The 17,462-nt window shown below is 52.7% G+C and overlaps 2 protein-coding genes across 3 annotated transcripts in view; one reads left to right on the top strand and one right to left on the bottom strand.

Annotated features, from left to right (window-relative positions):
* The window catches only part of CCNB2 (cyclin B2), a 39,316-nt gene that overhangs the window by 13,014 nt on the left and 8,840 nt on the right, over positions 1 to 17,462 (top strand). The window lies entirely within an intron of this gene.
* Positions 1 to 17,462, bottom strand: part of MYO1E (myosin IE) — a 46,573-nt gene that overhangs the window by 6,951 nt on the left and 22,160 nt on the right. For both annotated transcript variants that reach the window (XM_077317928.1, XM_077317927.1), the window contains exons 5-19: positions 16,699 to 16,786; positions 15,702 to 15,791; positions 15,109 to 15,240; positions 14,680 to 14,814; positions 12,791 to 12,923; positions 12,324 to 12,520; positions 11,670 to 11,750; positions 10,709 to 10,795; positions 10,094 to 10,180; positions 8,534 to 8,701; positions 7,947 to 8,032; positions 7,237 to 7,318; positions 6,518 to 6,624; positions 3,886 to 3,984; positions 2,264 to 2,408 (exon numbers count right to left, since the gene is read on the bottom strand). In XM_077317928.1, the coding sequence (XP_077174043.1) occupies positions 2,264 to 2,408; positions 3,886 to 3,984; positions 6,518 to 6,624; positions 7,237 to 7,318; positions 7,947 to 8,032; positions 8,534 to 8,701; positions 10,094 to 10,180; positions 10,709 to 10,795; positions 11,670 to 11,750; positions 12,324 to 12,520; positions 12,791 to 12,923; positions 14,680 to 14,814; positions 15,109 to 15,240; positions 15,702 to 15,791; positions 16,699 to 16,786 (1,717 nt within the window). The remainder of the gene's footprint in view (positions 1 to 2,263; positions 2,409 to 3,885; positions 3,985 to 6,517; positions 6,625 to 7,236; positions 7,319 to 7,946; positions 8,033 to 8,533; positions 8,702 to 10,093; positions 10,181 to 10,708; positions 10,796 to 11,669; positions 11,751 to 12,323; positions 12,521 to 12,790; positions 12,924 to 14,679; positions 14,815 to 15,108; positions 15,241 to 15,701; positions 15,792 to 16,698; positions 16,787 to 17,462) is intronic.

The raw sequence follows: 17,462 nt of genomic DNA on the forward strand, positions 1-17,462 counted from the left end.
TGCCAACCGCTTTGGACTCTGCAGGCAAGAAGGGGATCTAAAGAGCTGTGGGCCCAGTTTTGGAATTCCCTTCCTCAGGTCGCTCCCCATAACCCTGAAGAGGGACATCTTCCAGAGGAGATGCAAGAACGAAAAGGCACCAGTGTCACCAGGGAAAGGCCTTCCCATCATGCGGCCCAGGCTGGGCATTTCTAAGACGGAGATCAAGGAGCCCAAGCATGGTGCTCAAGACCCTTTCACAACCCATGTCGGTTTCAGCCTGGTTTGCACAAGGAAGAACAGCGGGGTGGGTCATGCCCATATTAAGCCATGTGCGCAGGGCAGCACCGCCTGGATTTCCATTCTCTGGCCAGCTCTAGCCGAACTTTCTGGAAAGTAGCTATTAGAGCACAAATGCAGAAAATGCCAGGCCTGAATTTCGCTCAGGAAGCTCCACAGACAATCGCCAAGGTTTCACCTTCAAGAAGCACGCCTTCAATGAACCAGCCTGTGATTAAGCGGGGGATATTTTGGGACTTCCTGAACGAAAGACAGCTCCTCTGGAAGTTCAGATGGGCCTTGCCTGCCTTGCTAGCTTCACGTCTGCTTCCAAACTGCGCGAGAGGAAGGGAGAACAATCGTGGCTGGGAGAGGAGCCCAGCATCTGCTCGATGTTCTGATCGACTGGGCTGAGTTTGCCAGCTCTTCTACTGGCTTGCTTTTTATACTGTCAGGGGGATTGCTATTTATATGGCTTCTTCTTTAAAATTTTGGTACTCTACCCTGAAGACTTACAAAAAAGACAAAGGCAGGGCAGGAGTTCCTGAAATTAAAAAAGTAAACATTCCACGCTTATCCTGGCTTCGAGAGGGGAGCCGTGTCGGTCTGCAGAAGAACCCAAGAGACCAACAAGATTCTGTTGGGATGTGAGCTTTCGAGATCAGAACTCCCTTGGTCAGACAAGCAGGGAATGGCCAGCCTGGAGTCAGAGACCAAGATGTTCGAGGCGTTGGCTTTTGAGAGTCAACACTGCCTTTGTCAGATACGAGTAGGGATTGCGAGATTCCAATCCAGTAGCGTCTGTGTTTTGGTCAGACGGTGAGAGGGGTATTGCAAAGAAAATTTGCAGAGGTCCAAACGTACATTGTGATCCGCTTGATTAAAGCGGGAGAGAAATGCTGGGGGACAGAAAATGAGCATGGCTTGGAATGCATATAAGGGCAAGCTCCAGTTAACCAGGAAAAACTCAAGTTGTGTCCACTCTGTCCACCTTCATGTTCACAAGGCTTTTTCTGTACTACCAGACTTAACTCTGCTTCTGTCCACGGTGGAATTTGCCAGCAAGATGTGAGGGGATTACTGTTTCCAGCCCACTCCCTCTTCCCGAAATCATGCGCCTGCCTCCCCTTCTCCTAGCTGGGGGAGGGAGCGGCGGGATAAACCAGTAGCTCCCAGCAACACTGTGGAGCGGGTGCCGTTTCCTCCCAGCAGTAGAGCTGATTGCAGTGCCTCTATCAAAGCGCAGCAACCAGGTCTGATGCAATTAGAGCCACGCCAGAAAACCCAGCCTTCCCTTCCAAAACAAACACATCTGAACGATTATAAGAAAGGCTGTGGGGGAAAGAGAGGTCATGAAAACAAGTCTCTCGTGCGGCACTCAGCCCTCCCAAACAAGAGATGCAACTGATATCCCAGAACGCTTTGATCCACTGCAGACGCAGCGCAGATGCAAACTGGGGGCCGGCCTGAGGAACCTGAGCTCCTACGTTAGTCGGGGAAGGAGGGTGACGCATTTCCAAGGCTGGGTCCTGCTCTGCAAACAGACAGGGCTGCCCTGAGACTGGCCCTTAAATGAACAGGGAGGGCACATCTGCACTACTATGGCCTTAGAACTCCTTGCTCTCCCCAAGGAACCATGGAAGCGGTCACTGTATGACAGGACTACGGATTTCACCGTGGAGATTTCTCAACACCTCCAGCAAGCTACAGATAGTTGGAACAGGGATCTGTGTGAGTGGCAATTGCTTCCACCTTAATTCCCTGAATTAACCCTGAGCCAAGCCAGGGTAACTGGGTTGGTCTACAGTAGAAGAGCTAGAACTGAGTCTAGTAGCACCTTAAAGATGAGCACGATCTGAAAAAAGGAGCCTTGGCATTGGAAAAGTTTTAGCCCTGCAAATCTTGCTGGACTCTTAAGATGCTTCCGGATTTGAATCCAGCTCTTCAGCTGAGGCAGTCTTTGGAGAGCGTGTGCTAAGAGGTGAAGCTTTGCCATTGGACTTACTGACTCTGGAGCTTTGATGAAGATTTTTGTCCTTCCCAGCTGGTACTGGTCAGGATCCACGTTGACCGAGTGGAGCAAGTGGAGGACTCCTTGTTTCTCCTCCCCTTTCCAGGAAGGCCAGGTGGCTTTGGTCAGGATGGCGTACCTTGGAAGAAGGACAGAAATGACCCTACTAAGGTTTCTTGTGTCCCACGCCAGAAGAACAGGGCTGGGATCCTGCCACAGTGAATCGCATCCTTTGGCACCGCAGCATTTATGAAAGAGGAGCTGTTGGGAAATTCCAGTCAAGGACAAGAAAACCCAGTCTATTCACAGCCCCTCCAGCCCACACAAGTGGTCCATTAAAGAGCACCACTGAACATCAAGTCACCTTCAAAAAAGGACTATGAGAGCAGAAGACAGAAGTATCTCGTTAAGAAGCACTAAAAATAATAGGGGCTGACTAGACCAGGATGGTCTAACCTGATCTTGCCAGGTTTTGCACGCTAAGCAGTGTGAGTCTGGACCTTTTCACTCCTCCAGGCTGTTTGGTGAGTGAACAGTCTGCTCGCAGTGTCAAGGAACCCAGAGAGACTGACTTCACAATTCTGGGAGGGGGTGGCATTTAGCTCTTCCTCCCTCCTCGACAGCTTGCTGTAGCTTCTTAATTAAACGCACCGCCTTCTACCCTTCCCAGGTGCTAGAAGGGAGGAGTCCTGCTGAAATGGTAGGAGAGGAATTTCAGTGTGCAGACAAAATAGGAAGGAATGAGCCAATTATCCTTGGGAAGAATGCTGAAAGCAGATGGCACACATATGGAGCTTGGGTCTCTGGCCTTCTCGCTTGGAGAGCTCTGTGCAGCCAAGGAAGGCAGAAGAGAGGGCACATTTCTAGAGTGGTGGAACAACGGAATATGTCATCATTGCATTCAACACAACTGCACTTTGGAAACTTGTCAAACTTTTTTTTTTTAATACAGCAAGTTCAGAGTGAGTTTAAAAAGTCGGTGCAATAATCCCCAGAGAAGGAGTAGAGGAAGGGAAGGGTTTTATACCCCACTTTTCTTTTCTTTAGGGAGTGACTTAAAATTGCTTTCCACACAAGAGGACTCTTGTGAGGTAGGTAGGGCTGAGAAAGCTCTGAGAGAACTGGGGCTGGCCCAAGGGTACCCCGCTGGCCGCAGGTGGAGGAGGAGTGAGGAATCACACTTAGCTCTCCAGATCAGAGTCCACTCCTCCTATCCAGTACACCAGACTGGCCCTCAGACGTTTGTAAGGTAATGGATGAATTTTAAGGTGATGGATGCATTTTTTAACGTACATGACTTTAAGGGGGAAAGCACACACCCAAATTCAGTGGGCAGCCCTGTTCATGTGCACAGGCGGAGTTCAGACTGACTGTAACAGTGGTGGGAGTTGAGGGGCCAACCCACCCACTGTGGCGGTGCTTGAAAGCTGCCCCTCTGTGTTGGCTAAGAAGGAAGCAAGAACACGGATTGAAACCCATCTGCCCCTCGACAGGCTCCTGTCAGCCTTCTAGAGAGAGAAAAAGCTCCAGGGAGCCTCTTCAGGGCTTAATGACTTCCCTTGCCCACATGATAACCACTTGAAGGAAGGAAACGACGACGCTTGGAAGCCGGTTACCTCTGCAGGAATTTCTGGAACACTCGCCGGTAGGCGTAGCCCGCTCTCCGTACTCGAATGTTCTCTTTGAGCCCAAGATACTCCACTTGGTGTTTCACCCTGTGGGGACACAGTGGGGGGTTAAGGATGTTTTGGTGACGTCTGGAGTGGGGACGGACTGAGGACTGGAAGGCGGGAACAAGAGCTACTCTCAAAATATCCATACAAAGGAGGGAAAGGGGGAGGATGCACCGATCACAAGAGGCTCTACAGGAAAGGCAAAAGGCAAAAGCAAATTAAGCTGGTAACAGGACAACCTTCCAGACGAACACATGAAGCTGCTGTATTCTGACTCTACCTCAGCCTCGTCTCCTCTGACAGGCCATGACTCTCCGGAGCTTCACGTGTGTCCTGATCCTTTCAATGAGAGACTGAACCTATACGGACCAGTCAGCCCCAGCCCCCTCCCCCTTTTACAAGGATATAGTTGAAGCCTGAACACTCCCTTGAAGCTAAAAGTGACTAAGCTGAGGCGATGGTGCTTTAGTCACATCAGGTCAGTGGAAAGAGCAATCATGGGAGGAAAAGCTGAAGGCAGCAGGGACAGCGGAAGACCCAGCAGGGGATGGACTAACTCGATCCACGAAGCCACCGTTTGCAAGACCAGAGCAAGGCTGAGAATGACAGGCCGTTTGGGGGGGACCTTCGTTCACAGGGTGGCCATAAGTTGGAAGCGACTTAACAGCAGCTAACACACACACTCACAATAAGTCTAGACCAGGGGTGGTCAACCTGTGGCCCTCCAGATGTCCATGGACTACAATTCCCAGGAGCCCCCTGCCAGCGTTCGCTGGCAGGGGGCCTCTGGGAATTGTAGTCCATGGACATCTGGAGGGCCGCAGTTTGACTACCCCTGGTCTAGACGGCTGTTGAGGTCTGCTGGTTTATCCAGCTGTCAAAATATCATCCCGCTCTAGTTCTGCGCCGTCACCAGGCAAAGAAGAGGCGTATCGGATCTAAAGCTCTTTGCGTGCACCATGGTGGAGACTCATGGAAAGAGCATTACAGCACTTCATCCTGCAACCAAGAGAGGCAGGCATCTTCCCATGATACATCGGAGCTGTTTCACAGAAGAAAACCAGACTGCTGATGGAAAGGAGACTCTTCAAGGATCACCTGTGTCTCGAGGGAATAGAAAGCTTCCCTCGTTCCTTGTTAAAATCCTGCATTTCGGCCCTATGACCATAGCCCCAAACCCTCGTGTTCTTTTAGGAGACAAATGAAGAGGATTTTATTTAGGACCGCCCTTGGGTACATTTACGAGGAGTCTCAAATTCTGGTCAGAACTCCTGCTGAAATTAAACAGATCTGGACTTTCGTTTGCCTAGTTCTGGCCTGCAAAGAAAAGGACTCCCTCCCCACACACACACACAAATTGCCTTTTCTCAGACAAAAAGAAAAACACACACTCAAAGTTCGACATAGTTTGACACCAACGGATTCTGGCGAAGCTGTGGAAGGCATAAGATGTTTCCCCGCCAGCACCACCCTTGCATTATTCCAGATGTGACCAGGAGGAAAATCTATAAACAGGAAAAGAGACGCTGGACAACCCGTTCTTGTTACTGCTGCTCCACTAGGAGGCTTTGGAATAGGAAGGAAAACCTGAATGCAGAATGCTTTTAAAAATATGCACTGCTGCTCAAAGAGCTGGAGGACGTCTTGTACTGGTGGAGAAAGCAGCTTGGCTGACATGGCAGTCGGAAAACTTAAAATAACTGGAGGGCACAGCTTCCAGTGCAGCAGGGGACGTTGCCACTGGGAAAACAGCTCCTCCCCCACCCCCCAAGTCCCTCCTGCCCTGTGAGCAATGCAAAGGGAATGTCTTGATTCAGAAAGAAACCACACACTGACACAAACACACGCTAATGGGCAATACATCCTGTACTAGGAGAACATGAAAACACACTCAGCTGGGAAAAGTCCTACGAACCGTAATCTGAACATCTGGGGGAAATGGGGGGGGGATGAAAGATAAATCTGAAGAGACCTTAAAATGTCATTGGAAAGGGAGGGGGGGATTCCACATGTGTTTTGTTAAACTCAACGTATTAGCAATTGCTGTTTCTCTTTGCAATTAAAATGTAGAAACTTTATACCTGCTCCAAATGTTTATCTAGCCCTCCCCAATAATCCTAGCTATATACCAAGAAATTCCACGAGTGCATTCAAGCATCCGTGCTATTCACAGAAGGGATGAGTTTTGGGCATAATCCAGCGGAAAGTGCTCCGGCACATCTCAATGGCTGGGAGGTGTGCAAGAGCACTGCTGAGGGAGGAGAACTTCCCATGGGATCAGGACTGTGATGAGCAAACAGACCACTCAAATCCAGATCTTGGGAGGCTGCTGCCAATCTGTCGATGGATTGATAGTCTAATTCACTACAGGGCAGTTTTCGTGATTTCCCTCGGGAGGAAGAGCCTCCAGTGGAGGAGAAAGGTCTCTGTATCTGGCTGCGAACCGTAATGTGCTTGTGACAACTGCAGATGTCAGGCGCTATCTTAGGGAGCCCTCCTGCCTCACTTGTGGGGCATACAGAGGATTTTGGAAGAGCTAACAGCCCCCCCCTTCCCTCCTCCAGCTTATTCGCACCTGCTTTCTTCCCAGTCTCGCGGCTTCTTGGTTTCATTGGGCTTGATGCAGCGGATGTAGTGAGGTGTGCACTTCATCAGGGTGCCCACAAGGTCGTTGGCTTGTTTCTGCAAAGCCAGGAGGGGGTGAGATAACAGAGAGCCTCAGCGAATTCCTGCCCTCCCCCTCAGCTGCAGAACCCTGCTCTTCCTCCCCCTTCCCTTTTTAATTAGCAAGTCATTCCACCCCATCCTTGAGAACGGACAGCCTATCCCAAGAGAACCTCGCATAACACCGATGCCAGGCAAGCAGCTTTGCTGGCCCCCCTCTCGGAGAAAAGGAAGCTCGCCACGTGTGGCAAACAGCAGCTGTCCCTCCAAAGTGACTGTTCCGCAGGGAGTTTTCCCACAGGGTTCAACAGGTGGCGCAGAGGTCCACCCTACAGGTGTGCTCTTTGGCTGGCACAGGTGGGAAGGAGCGGCCTGGAGTTGGCATGGAGGGGAAACGGCAAATGTAAGGGTCTCCCGTGGAGAGATACGTGCAAGGTCAAGACCCTGACACTGAACACCTGCCCAGGTCACTCAACAGGTTTTGGCGTGGCTTGCCATGAGCCACAGAGCTTAGAAGCAAAGCTGTGTTGCTTGTTTTTGGCAAAGCTGGAAGTTCAAGGGCTGGGCCTGGAATATCCCCGAGGCACAATGGCAGCCCCCGAGTGGCCTCTTTTCCAAAGCAGAACGCACCTTGATTTTGCTGCCGGCAGTGGTCGGTCGGCCTTTCTTGTCCGCTTGGAGGTTTTCTGGAAAGAGAGCCTTTATAAAAGGCCTGCAAGAAGCAGAAGCAGAAATCCATCAGCCAGCTTGCTGCCAGAGAACAAGAAGCCAGACCGCTTCAACGACTCCCACTAAAGGTGTCTCTTCCTTCAGCCGCAAAGTGGGGTGCAGAAAGGCCCGCTGGCTGGACGAGGGGGCAACGGCTTGGAAAATGAAGTTCAATGTTAACATGATGCACACGGGAGCAAGAAACCTAAGAAGATGCTGAGGGGGGCTGAACTGGCTGAGACCGAGACCCAAAGAGGTCTTGGGCTTGTAGAGGAAGGCTCAATCCAGACGCCACTTCTGTGTACAGCACTGCTGAAAAGGGCAAATTCCACGCCAGGAATTCCCAATGCAGGGGCTGAAAGCCAAACAGCCAGCACTGGAATGCCCTGGTGTAAAGCTCTGGCATGGCCTCATTTGGAAGATATGTATCCCACGGCAAGGCTCTGCGGAACACCTCCAAGCCATCCCCTCTTCCTCCTTCCCACTTGCCTACGGACGTTGCAGCCACATGAAGTACCCCTTTGCTGTTAATTGGTGCGCAACGAGAGAAGCAGCTCTCCCCCTCCAGCTGTGCAGCCTCTGGGCACATGTAGGGGAGGCAAAGGGGACCCACTTAAGCCCGTCTCACGTACAATTCGCTGCTCTGCATGAGTTCGATCAAGTCCATGAACAGAACGTCCCGGTTCCTCTCGCAGAATCCGTCCATGTCATAGGACACCTGCAGCAAAGATCAGCGGAGCGATTGCTAGAGGCGCAGACAGAATACGGCTCTTATGGCAAATGGGGCGGGGAGGGGAGAAGCCGTTTCCCTCTGAAAATGGGCATCGCTAACTGAACAATACATGCAAGAAAGCACCAGTTTCAAGCTCTGAGGCCGCTGTTTCGGCAAAATGGTTCTGGAAGGGGCCACACAGAGAAGAAAGAGTTTGCTCTCTTTCTTCCATTCCAGGTAGCCCCAACTCGACGATTCTCCTACCCAGGGGGGAGCCACAAGAGAGGAAGGATTTGTAACTGGGAGTCCCAAGTTGGAACCCCCACTTGTGCCCTGGAAACACGTAGCCCATTCCAGCTCACTAAAAAAGCTGCACTCCAGGCAAAGAAGGGGAATGACTGCAGGATAGCGCCAAGACCCACCGCTGCCTTTTCTAGCAGCAGCCCCTGAGATTGGCCCGGAACAGAGGCGGGGCTGCCCTGGTTAGAGAGACGGTTGGCTGCGCACCTTTCCCGCGTAGTGGTGAATGATGAAGCCCTGGTTCCAGCTGTTGAAGTGCTCATGAGTCCCAATCTGCATCTGCAGCTTCTGCAGCAGGGTCTGGTCGGCACCCTCACCCACAGCGTGCATCGTGGCGCAAACGTCGTCCAAGATGCTCATGATGCCCGGAGGATTCTGAAGCACCAGGAGCAAAACAGAAGCAGAGGGCAGAAAGACACAACTGCAGATTATTTGGGTGGAACTCCACCCCCAAATGAATGACTGACACGTAACAAACCCTTCTTAACGCTTGTCCTTGGTGTCAGTGTATTTCTGGCCTACGGAGAAGGGCCAGGGTTTGCCTTCAACTCCGACAGAAACATGAGCGGCCGCTGATGCATCATGCTCACAGTCGCGCTAAGAACGGGCCACAAAAGACCTCGTTTTCCCCACAGTGGGTCGTCTGTCTCTCTCAGACCTGGCGGTGTTGAGCTATTCGCCCAAACGTGACAAACAGGAGCATAATAACCCCAGGGTGGCCTCGCGAAGCAAGAGCATAATAACCTCGGTGCGGCCTGAATTACCGCTGGGTATTGCGTTTTAATTTTGCGAAATGACTCCCCAGGGGCGAGCCTCCAAAGGATTCCTCCCAGGTGATCAGGGACAAAATGCCTCGGCCACTGAATGCCAGGGGAGCCCCTGAGAGGGGCTGGGTCCTGCCCAGAGTCATCTGGCTGCTCTCTGTGGATCTTGAGTCTCCCAGCCTGGAGCACAGAACCATCTCCGAGCATTCTTCCTTACCAACGAAGGCTGGAGGGTCACAGGGTTGCCAACCTCTAGGCACGGCCTGTTGATCTCCTGGAGTTGCAAGGGATCTCCACGAGAGGGGAAATGGCTGCTTAGGAAGTCCCATTCTACGGCTTCACATCTCTGCTGAGCTCCTTCCCCTCCCCAGACTCCACGAGCTCCATCCCCAAACCTCTGGGAATCTCCCTTCCTGCAGTTGGCAACTCTCACTGGTAATAAAGCATCTGAGGAATGCAGAGTGGCAAAGCTTGGAACGGAGCCCATCCCTACTCCTCAAATCAACAGAGACTGCATGGTTCCTGCTTTCAGCTGACTGGCCTATGATGCCTTTTTCCTCTGTGCAACTTCATCTGTGTGAGTGTGTGTAAAAACAACTCTAGGCTGGCCATCGTTTGCCAGTTCTGCTTCCGGGCTAAATAGGCAGACTGTTCACACAATCCGTGTTATTTCAGGGCAGGTGGGAGAACCAGAAAAGCCAAAGGAGGTGAGGTCAGGGCTCTGAAAGTAGGAAGCACATCTCCCTTCTGAGCTCCCTGCCTCCACACAAGAAGGGTTCTGTCTTCTCAGTTCTTTCCAGATTCTCTCCTGAGCTGAAATCTCAAACTGCCCAGGGCTCTGCACAAGGGATCCACAAACTGGAACGTACATGCGCCGTATTTACTTCTGCTTTCGAAACTAATATAACAACTGGGACTGGAACCATCTTTTCCTTTACTTCACGGCGTGCCCCTGCGCGTAGGAAGTCCCGCCTCAGCTGACGGACAGGCCGTGTCCACTCACCACTTTGTTCTCAATGAGATCGCACACGACCTTGTTGTTGAAGTAATCGATGGGTGTCCAGCGGATCCCCTCTTGCACGTATTCTTCCTGCAAAGGGGGAAAGCAGGGAGGGGAGGCATGGCTGAGCTGCTGCGGGGGGGAGAAGCACGAATGCAGAAGGGCAGGCAACGGGGAAGAATGCTGAAAATCCCTTTTCCTTCCCTCTCCCCAAAAGAAAGGCAGCGAGGAAATGGAGAAAACACCAGTTCTTCCACGGGGACAAGGGTGCCAGCACCAACGTAAGGGCCTGCGGTGCTCTGTTTCTGACAGGTGAGTCAGCATCCATGGGGGTGGGGGTGGAAGAAGATCACATGATGGGCTAAAGATTGCTCCAACGCAGGAGTTGCTCCGGGGTCATTGTGTTGGAGGCCCTGTGTTGACTCCCACCCTCTGGCTTCGCTGACCACGACCGACCGACCGCTCTCCCTCTAGATCTTGCCTTCCAAGGCAGCATTTTTATTGCCCGCAGCTGGAGCCCCACCCCCCCCCCTCCCTCGAAAGGAGGACGGCCCCAGCCAGCTCTTGTGCAGCCCGGCCCCGGCAAGCGTCCCTCCCCTGGCGGGGGATTGTTTCTACCTGCTCCGCTTTCAGCGTCAGCTCAATAAAGATCTGCTGCAGCTTCTCGTTGACAAAGTTGATGCAGAACTGTTCGAAGCCGTTTTTCTGGGAAAGAAGAAAAGCAGCTCAGAGTGGGCTTCTGGTCCTTTGTAACCCAAACAGGTCGAACTCTGCTTCCTGTGCGGGTTTTGCAGTCCGTTCCAGTGACTTCAGCAAGGGAGTTTTATGAGCTCGCGCTGCGGACCTCACTGGATGGTTCTGCAATGCACAACAAACTGCGGCCCTCCAGATGTCCATGGACTACAATTCCCATGAGGCCCTGCCAGCGAATGCTGGAGGGCCGCAGTTTGACTACCCCTGTGCTAAGGGAACTCCTGTTTTTGAAACATCCCCATGGAGTCAATTGCCCATCCTTGCTGCAGCTTCTACTTCTTGAATTTTGCATTGCCTTGAGGGAATGGCTGAGTTCCAAGTGAGTCTCATTTCTAATCAAAGACCAAAAATGTTGCTTTTATCAATTTAATGTACTTTATTATTTTACCTATGTTTGCAAGCTGCCTCGAGCTCCCTCGGGAAGAAAGGTAGCTAATAAATATTGTAAACACATAAATAAAAACAGCAGAACAGTGGCCCCTTTCAGACCAGCAAATCTTTATTCAAGGTTTGAGCTTCCGTGTGCACGCCCACTTCCTCATGCCTTGAATAGAAATTTGTGGGACTTAAAGGGGCCACTGGGCTCTAAATTTGGTCTGCCGCTTCAGACCAAGACAGCTACCCAATTGGATCTATTAATAAAACAGGTTTGCCCTTTTCTCCTGGGAGGAGAACACCCGGCAGCAACCCACACTCGACAACGCTGTGTCGGCCCTCGCTGCATCACAAGCTCTAGAGAAGAGCCCCTGAGTCGCAGAGGGGAATTCCTCCCTTCTGCTGAAGCACACAAATTGCTCTGCTCCCCTTCCCCCAAGCGGTTCCTAACCTGAAATATTTCAAAGCCATAGATGTCCAGGACGCCAATGTTGTACTCTTCGTGATCCTTTTCCATCGCTTTATTAATGGACTGGGGAACAGACGGAGAGAAGAGATGCACAAGGGAACAGTGGACCCAACATCAAAACCCTACTTTGGTTGGGGAAACTGAGGCTGGCGTGCAGTCTACACCGGAACACCCCCCATACTGGGATTTGGCTTTTGTGCTTGCTTCCTTAGGTAAGGCTGCTTTGTGGAAGGCCCTAGTTCTGCTCAGGCCCACAAGTGGGCCCACCAATGACTCAGGCAGTTAATCCTCACATCCATATGGGTCTAATGATAGCAGCAAGGAGCTGTTTTTTTGTAAGGGCAAGCCTTAAAGAGCTCCCTCCTGGCTAGAGTATCTAGCAATATGGCTGGTCCTTCTAATGCTTCCACTCTTTTCAACTTGTGCCCAAGTCCTCCAAAAAGACATTCAGGCTGGCATCCAAAGATCTCCCCCCCCCCTTCCTCCTTTCCAACCACCTTGCAGAGTAGGCTGAGCTGAACTACTGACCCAGAAGTCTTCAAAGCTTAGCAGGGATTTGAACCTGGGTCTTGGCTCAAACACTAATCACTACCCCGGACTTCTGTGGGCAGGAAGAAACCGCGAAGGGCCACTTACATCCACCAGGTAATCAAACACCCTGGCATGAAGCGCCTTGGACAGGGCGTCACGGGTGTAACACGCTTGCTCCACATTGAGGGTCACGTTGATGGACTCGGATCTCCCGCCCCACTTGCTGTCCATCTGCCTGCTGGTCAGTTTCTCCTTCAGTCGGCTCTGGTCAATGCCCAGGAGGAAAGCCGGGAAAGCCAAGACTACCAAGAAAGAGGCAGGGAGACCAAAATTAGCCCCTCTAGGCGTCAACGCTTTGCTCTCGTGCAGCACTCGGGGCGTGCGGAGCAGCCTTTCCTGGGGTCCAGCTCTTGTTACAAGAAGCCCGGAGGAAGCTGTCCAAGGGTGCGCTCATCCCTTCAGCGCAGGCCCTCCTCCCTCGTGTGTCTGGAGCATGCCGGGCTCTGGTGGACTGACCGGCATCACCGGTGCTCCCCAAGTCTGAGGGGTCCGCCTCCCACTGGAGTACCTACACTCCTCACTCTCCACTGCGGCGTAGTTGCCCACTTCTTTGAAGCTGATGTTGCCCAAGTGGAGGACGCCAGCGACGATCTGCAGCACCAACGCTTGCTCCTCCGCAAAGATCCCAATCACGTTCATGGCGTGCTGGGGAAGTCAACAGAAGGGCGGCAGATGAAGAAGCAGAAGCCCCCGCTCTCCCCTTGCACGGCAGGGCTGGTCCACCAGGCCCCTGGCTGAAATGGAAGGAGCACCAGCCCTCCAAGAAAGCCTGGAATCCTCCCCCCCCCCCCATGGACTTACTGAATGGGGTGGACAAAATGTATGTAAGGAATTTACCAGTGTTTAAACTACTGTTTTAGCTCATGTTCTCACCCACCCGGAAGGGCAGGATGTATAAGAATAAAGATGATGATTCAATAAAAAGACCTAAGAAAAGGGAACGTCCATTCCCAGCTGTATGCGGCGGAGCAAGTGAGAAGGCCTCCCCCCCCCTCTTTGGGCACCTGGAAATACAAAACAGCTCTGCGCACGATATGAACTTGTCCCTGCTCTCTCCCAAACTGCAGAGGGAGGGGCCTCAGCTTCTGGGGGCCACCGGAGGGGGAGGCAGGCAACCAGCACTCTGCTCCGCCAAGCGGCCTCCCTGTCTGCAAGAAGCCTTCTTAGAATTGGCAAGCGGGAACACAATGTGTGCCCTGTCATTTGCAACGGCCACATGTTGTCCGGTTTCACACCTCCATGCCTTGACCCGGGCTTGGTCCGCCCCCACCTGACGGGAAGTGGTTTGGCTGTCCTGAGCACAGCCCCCAGCACCCCCCACCACTCCACCTCTGCAAGTGGCAGCAGAATGGCGAATGAAGCCAATGCACCCAGGGCACGAGGATGAAGAACAAGCACTGCAGACCATCTGAGAGAAGAAGCCAAGGGGGGAAGCCCGTCCACACCTGTCCAGCTGAGACCCAGTCCCTCCTTTCTCTCGCTGGGAAGGCGAAGCAAGATTCTCCCCCACTGCAAGCTCCTTGGAGCAGGGACCCGTCTGCTTGGCCAAAAATATCTCTGCTAGCTCTGCCCTGTCAGCACACAGGCCCCACAGAAACAATATGCTTCTGTTCAAAACCAGGGAAGGGATCTTGCGATTTCACTTCTGTCGAGAATCATGCAAGTCACCTGGGGCTCAAGGGCTAAACATGACGCAGCGTCCACACACCCTCCCCTCCCCTCCCCGTGTGACGGGGGGTGGAATGTCAAGAGACCAGGGACTGTTTACAAGAGGTTGCTTCCTCCTGTGCCTCTTGTAAACAGGCCCATAGTCAGGAGAGGCTGAAATGAAGCCCAGTTTCCTCACACTGAACATTCCTCCCATTTGTGTACACTACAAGCGGTTTTACTGCCTCCAGGTGAAAGCTCCTTCCCTCTACCACGTTTTAAGAGATTGGTGCTGCAATTCCCTGCCCCCTGCGGCTTCCCTTTCGTGCATCCCGTTGGAAGGTTCTCCAGCTCTGCTCTAGAGTATCTTGGACGGTCTCAAGAAGTTCCAGCACAGCATCCCTAGCAGAGCTCCTGCCCGTGCCACGATCCATCACAGAGAGGCCACCAAAGAGATGTAGACCTGTTCCAGTTTTGCACAAGCTCCAGTGAATTGGAGGGTCGCCTTAAGAATGAGCCCCAGAAATCTTTGCAATTTGCAGGTGGCACTGCCCCTCAGCAGGACCAAGAGGAAAGAGTTTGGACTGCAGACTCCAGAGGTTTCCAGGGCTCTGCACTCTTTCATCCTCACGTCCTTTGGAAAGGGAGTAGGACTCAGCTGCTGCCCCCGACCTCCCCAGAGGAAGAGAGGGTGGACGGAAACGGCAGAATTCTGCATCTCAACTGGACGTTATTTGGGGGAGAGAGTAATTACCAGAGTTTCCTGGAAGTCAGATCTGTCATTAATGTCTTCCACTTTGTAAGATCCGGAGAGACTCAGGTAGTGGTAATAGTCCATGCTGGTGATGCCCAGGCTGGTCTTCTGCTCCCCGGAGGCCCCTTCGATCAGCTGCAGAAAGGGAAAAGGAGACACTCAATTCCAAGTCCGCCTTGTTCTGGCGCAGCAGCCAAGAGGCAAGGAGAGCTGGTTCCCATAATAATCCACTCCTGGGCAGCTTTCGGGGAAAGGGAGTGGGAGCAGCGTCCGTTCGCTCATCTCAAGGGCGCTGGTGCAGGAAGGCTTCCTGGCGGATCGTGCCCACCATGGCCCTGGGAAACCCTGACCCTTCAAGACAGCAGAACAGCCGTGCTAGATACTGGGAGCTGTTTATAAAAAGCGACGAGAAACAAACCAAGAGCCCACCTGATAAAAAATGTGGAAACTGCGCTCTCCAGGATTTCTCATGACGACCCGTGACTTCTCCAGCAGGAAGTTGGAAATCTTGCCCCCATCTGGTTCCCCTCCTGGGCTAAACTGGATTTCAAAGTATTTCCCCTGGAGCAGACAGGGATGTGGATCAGGGAAATATCAGCTGCAGTGCGAAGCTTCACCGCCTGTCCTTCCGGCTGGATGGTCAAAGAACAGCATCTTTTGCATAACGCCAGTGTGTCCCTGGTCTAGAGCTAGAGACGAACCCCCCTCTTTGTCGGAGGCAAGGGACGGAGCTGTTGTGTGTGCTCTCAAATTGGCTCAGATTTTGTGATAATGGGACACGGAACGCAGCAAGTCCTTCAGCACGGTTCCCCCAACGATCCTCACCAGACGCAGAGACACAGAGAGGCTGTGTGTCCTTCCCGTTCAGACCCAGTATGGAGGCCCTGCTATCCTACAACTCCGGATTGCCAGCAGTCCAACCGAGTCTGCCTATTCTGGCCACAGAAGGAGGAAGTGCCTTATTCTACCCCTCCACCGACCTGTGAGACGCTGACACAAGTGGCTGCAAAAGAAGGACTTACGAATCGGCTGGAGTTGTTGTTCCGGACCGTCTTGGCATTCCCAAAGGCCTCCAGGAGTGGGTTGGACTGCAGGATAATGTCCTTGACATGCTGGAAAAAAACGTTCACCAAGGGTTACATTGAAATATGCCTGGGCTGCTTGATAACTTAGTCCTGGGGGGCAGGCGAGGCAGAGAGAGCTCTGAGAGAACTGCTGTGAGAACAGTTCCATCATGACTGTGACTAGCCCAACGTCACCCATCTGGCTGCATGTGGAGGAGTGGAGAATAGAACCCGGCATGCCAGAGTAGAAGCTGCCCCTCTTAACCACTCCACCAAGCTGGCTCTCTGTTGTCTCCTGGGTGTGGGACAGACACCAAACAAATACGCAGCTCTCTCGGGGAATGTGTTGGTCAGCCATTCCACACTTGTAGCTTTGCCTTCTTCACGGGGCTCTTATTGAAGCTGAAGGGGGGGAATCCCTTGCAGACACACAAAGACTACCACAGCCAGCGTGGACACCTGTTTGGACAACCCCTTTTGCAGAAGAAACGGGGAGGATTTGCTCAAAACGACTGAGACGGTTGGGGCTTTCTGAAGCACAGGAGTAAAGCCATTCCAGAAACATTTTAAAAGGGCACATTTCCCTTGCTGCGCTACCTACGCAGACGGAAACGAGTAGGCTGTTATCACCGTTGACCACGGCGCAGGCAGGAGGGATATAATTGGCCCTCCTTCCGTAAACCGAATGAATTATAGAGAGCAGGGGGGTAACTCAAAGCAGTCTGCTGCTAGAAGGAACCTCCGGTCTTGGCACGCCCAAGGTGAGGAAGGGAGCCTTCGTCCCATTCGAAGAACCGGAATTAACCAGGGGCGCTTCCTGGAGAGTAACCTTCCTCTAAAGTAACATCTGAGCTACTGTCACGGAAGGGAGGATCGGCTGGGGACCCTTGACAGGACCAAACGGTGCACAGATGATGGCAACTTGTGTCCCAGATTCTCCCCCTCCTCCGCTCACCTGCACTTTGGGGCCTCCTCCTGATATTTTGGAGATGTAACCCATAATGTATTTGGCAGCCACCGTCTTTCCAGCACCGCTTTCCCCACTAGGGAAGAAAAAGAGACACATTTGAGGATGTTCCAGGCAGCCCAAGCAGCAGGCGAGTATTTCGGCTACGAAGCCCCCGAGCAAAGGATCTGCCTCCCTGCTGACCTGAAAGTCACCAACTCCGAGCCAGGAAGCTTCCAGAAATGTGTGGCTGGAGTTGGAGAGGAAAGAGACACCTGCAGGGTCTGACGTCATTTAGTTCACCTCCCAAAGTGGGAACTGAGCTCCGCTGTCTGCAGAGAAGTGCTAATGCTGGGAGATCTCCAGCCTCCACCGCCACAACGGCCAGGTTTGCTTTTGGGGACTGCCGGGAGAGCAGCTGGGGAAGCTTTCATCTATGTCTCGCTTTTACGTTTCTGGAGAAGGAAGATTTCCACTAGAAGCCGAGTAAAAGTCTTTCTGCCACGCAGGTCCTGCAAAGCCCCTCTGCGGTCCTTCATCTCTGCAGTCCCCGGTTATCAGTCTCCGTTCATGGGGCAGGAACTGGATTCGAGGACTGGCAAGGCCGCCAGCCTCCAGCCCCCAGAATTACCACCGGTCCCCAGATGACAGAGAGGAATTCCCCTGGGGAGAACGGCTGTTTGGGAGGCCTTGACAGCCTTCCCCTCTCCAGGCTCCCCCCACCCCCCCAAATCTCCAGGGATTTCCCAACCCAGGGCTGGCAGCTCTACCAG

The sequence above is a fragment of the Paroedura picta genome, chromosome 18 (assembly GCF_049243985.1).
Source record: "Paroedura picta isolate Pp20150507F chromosome 18, Ppicta_v3.0, whole genome shotgun sequence".
Classification (NCBI taxonomy): Eukaryota; Metazoa; Chordata; class Lepidosauria; order Squamata; family Gekkonidae; genus Paroedura; species Paroedura picta.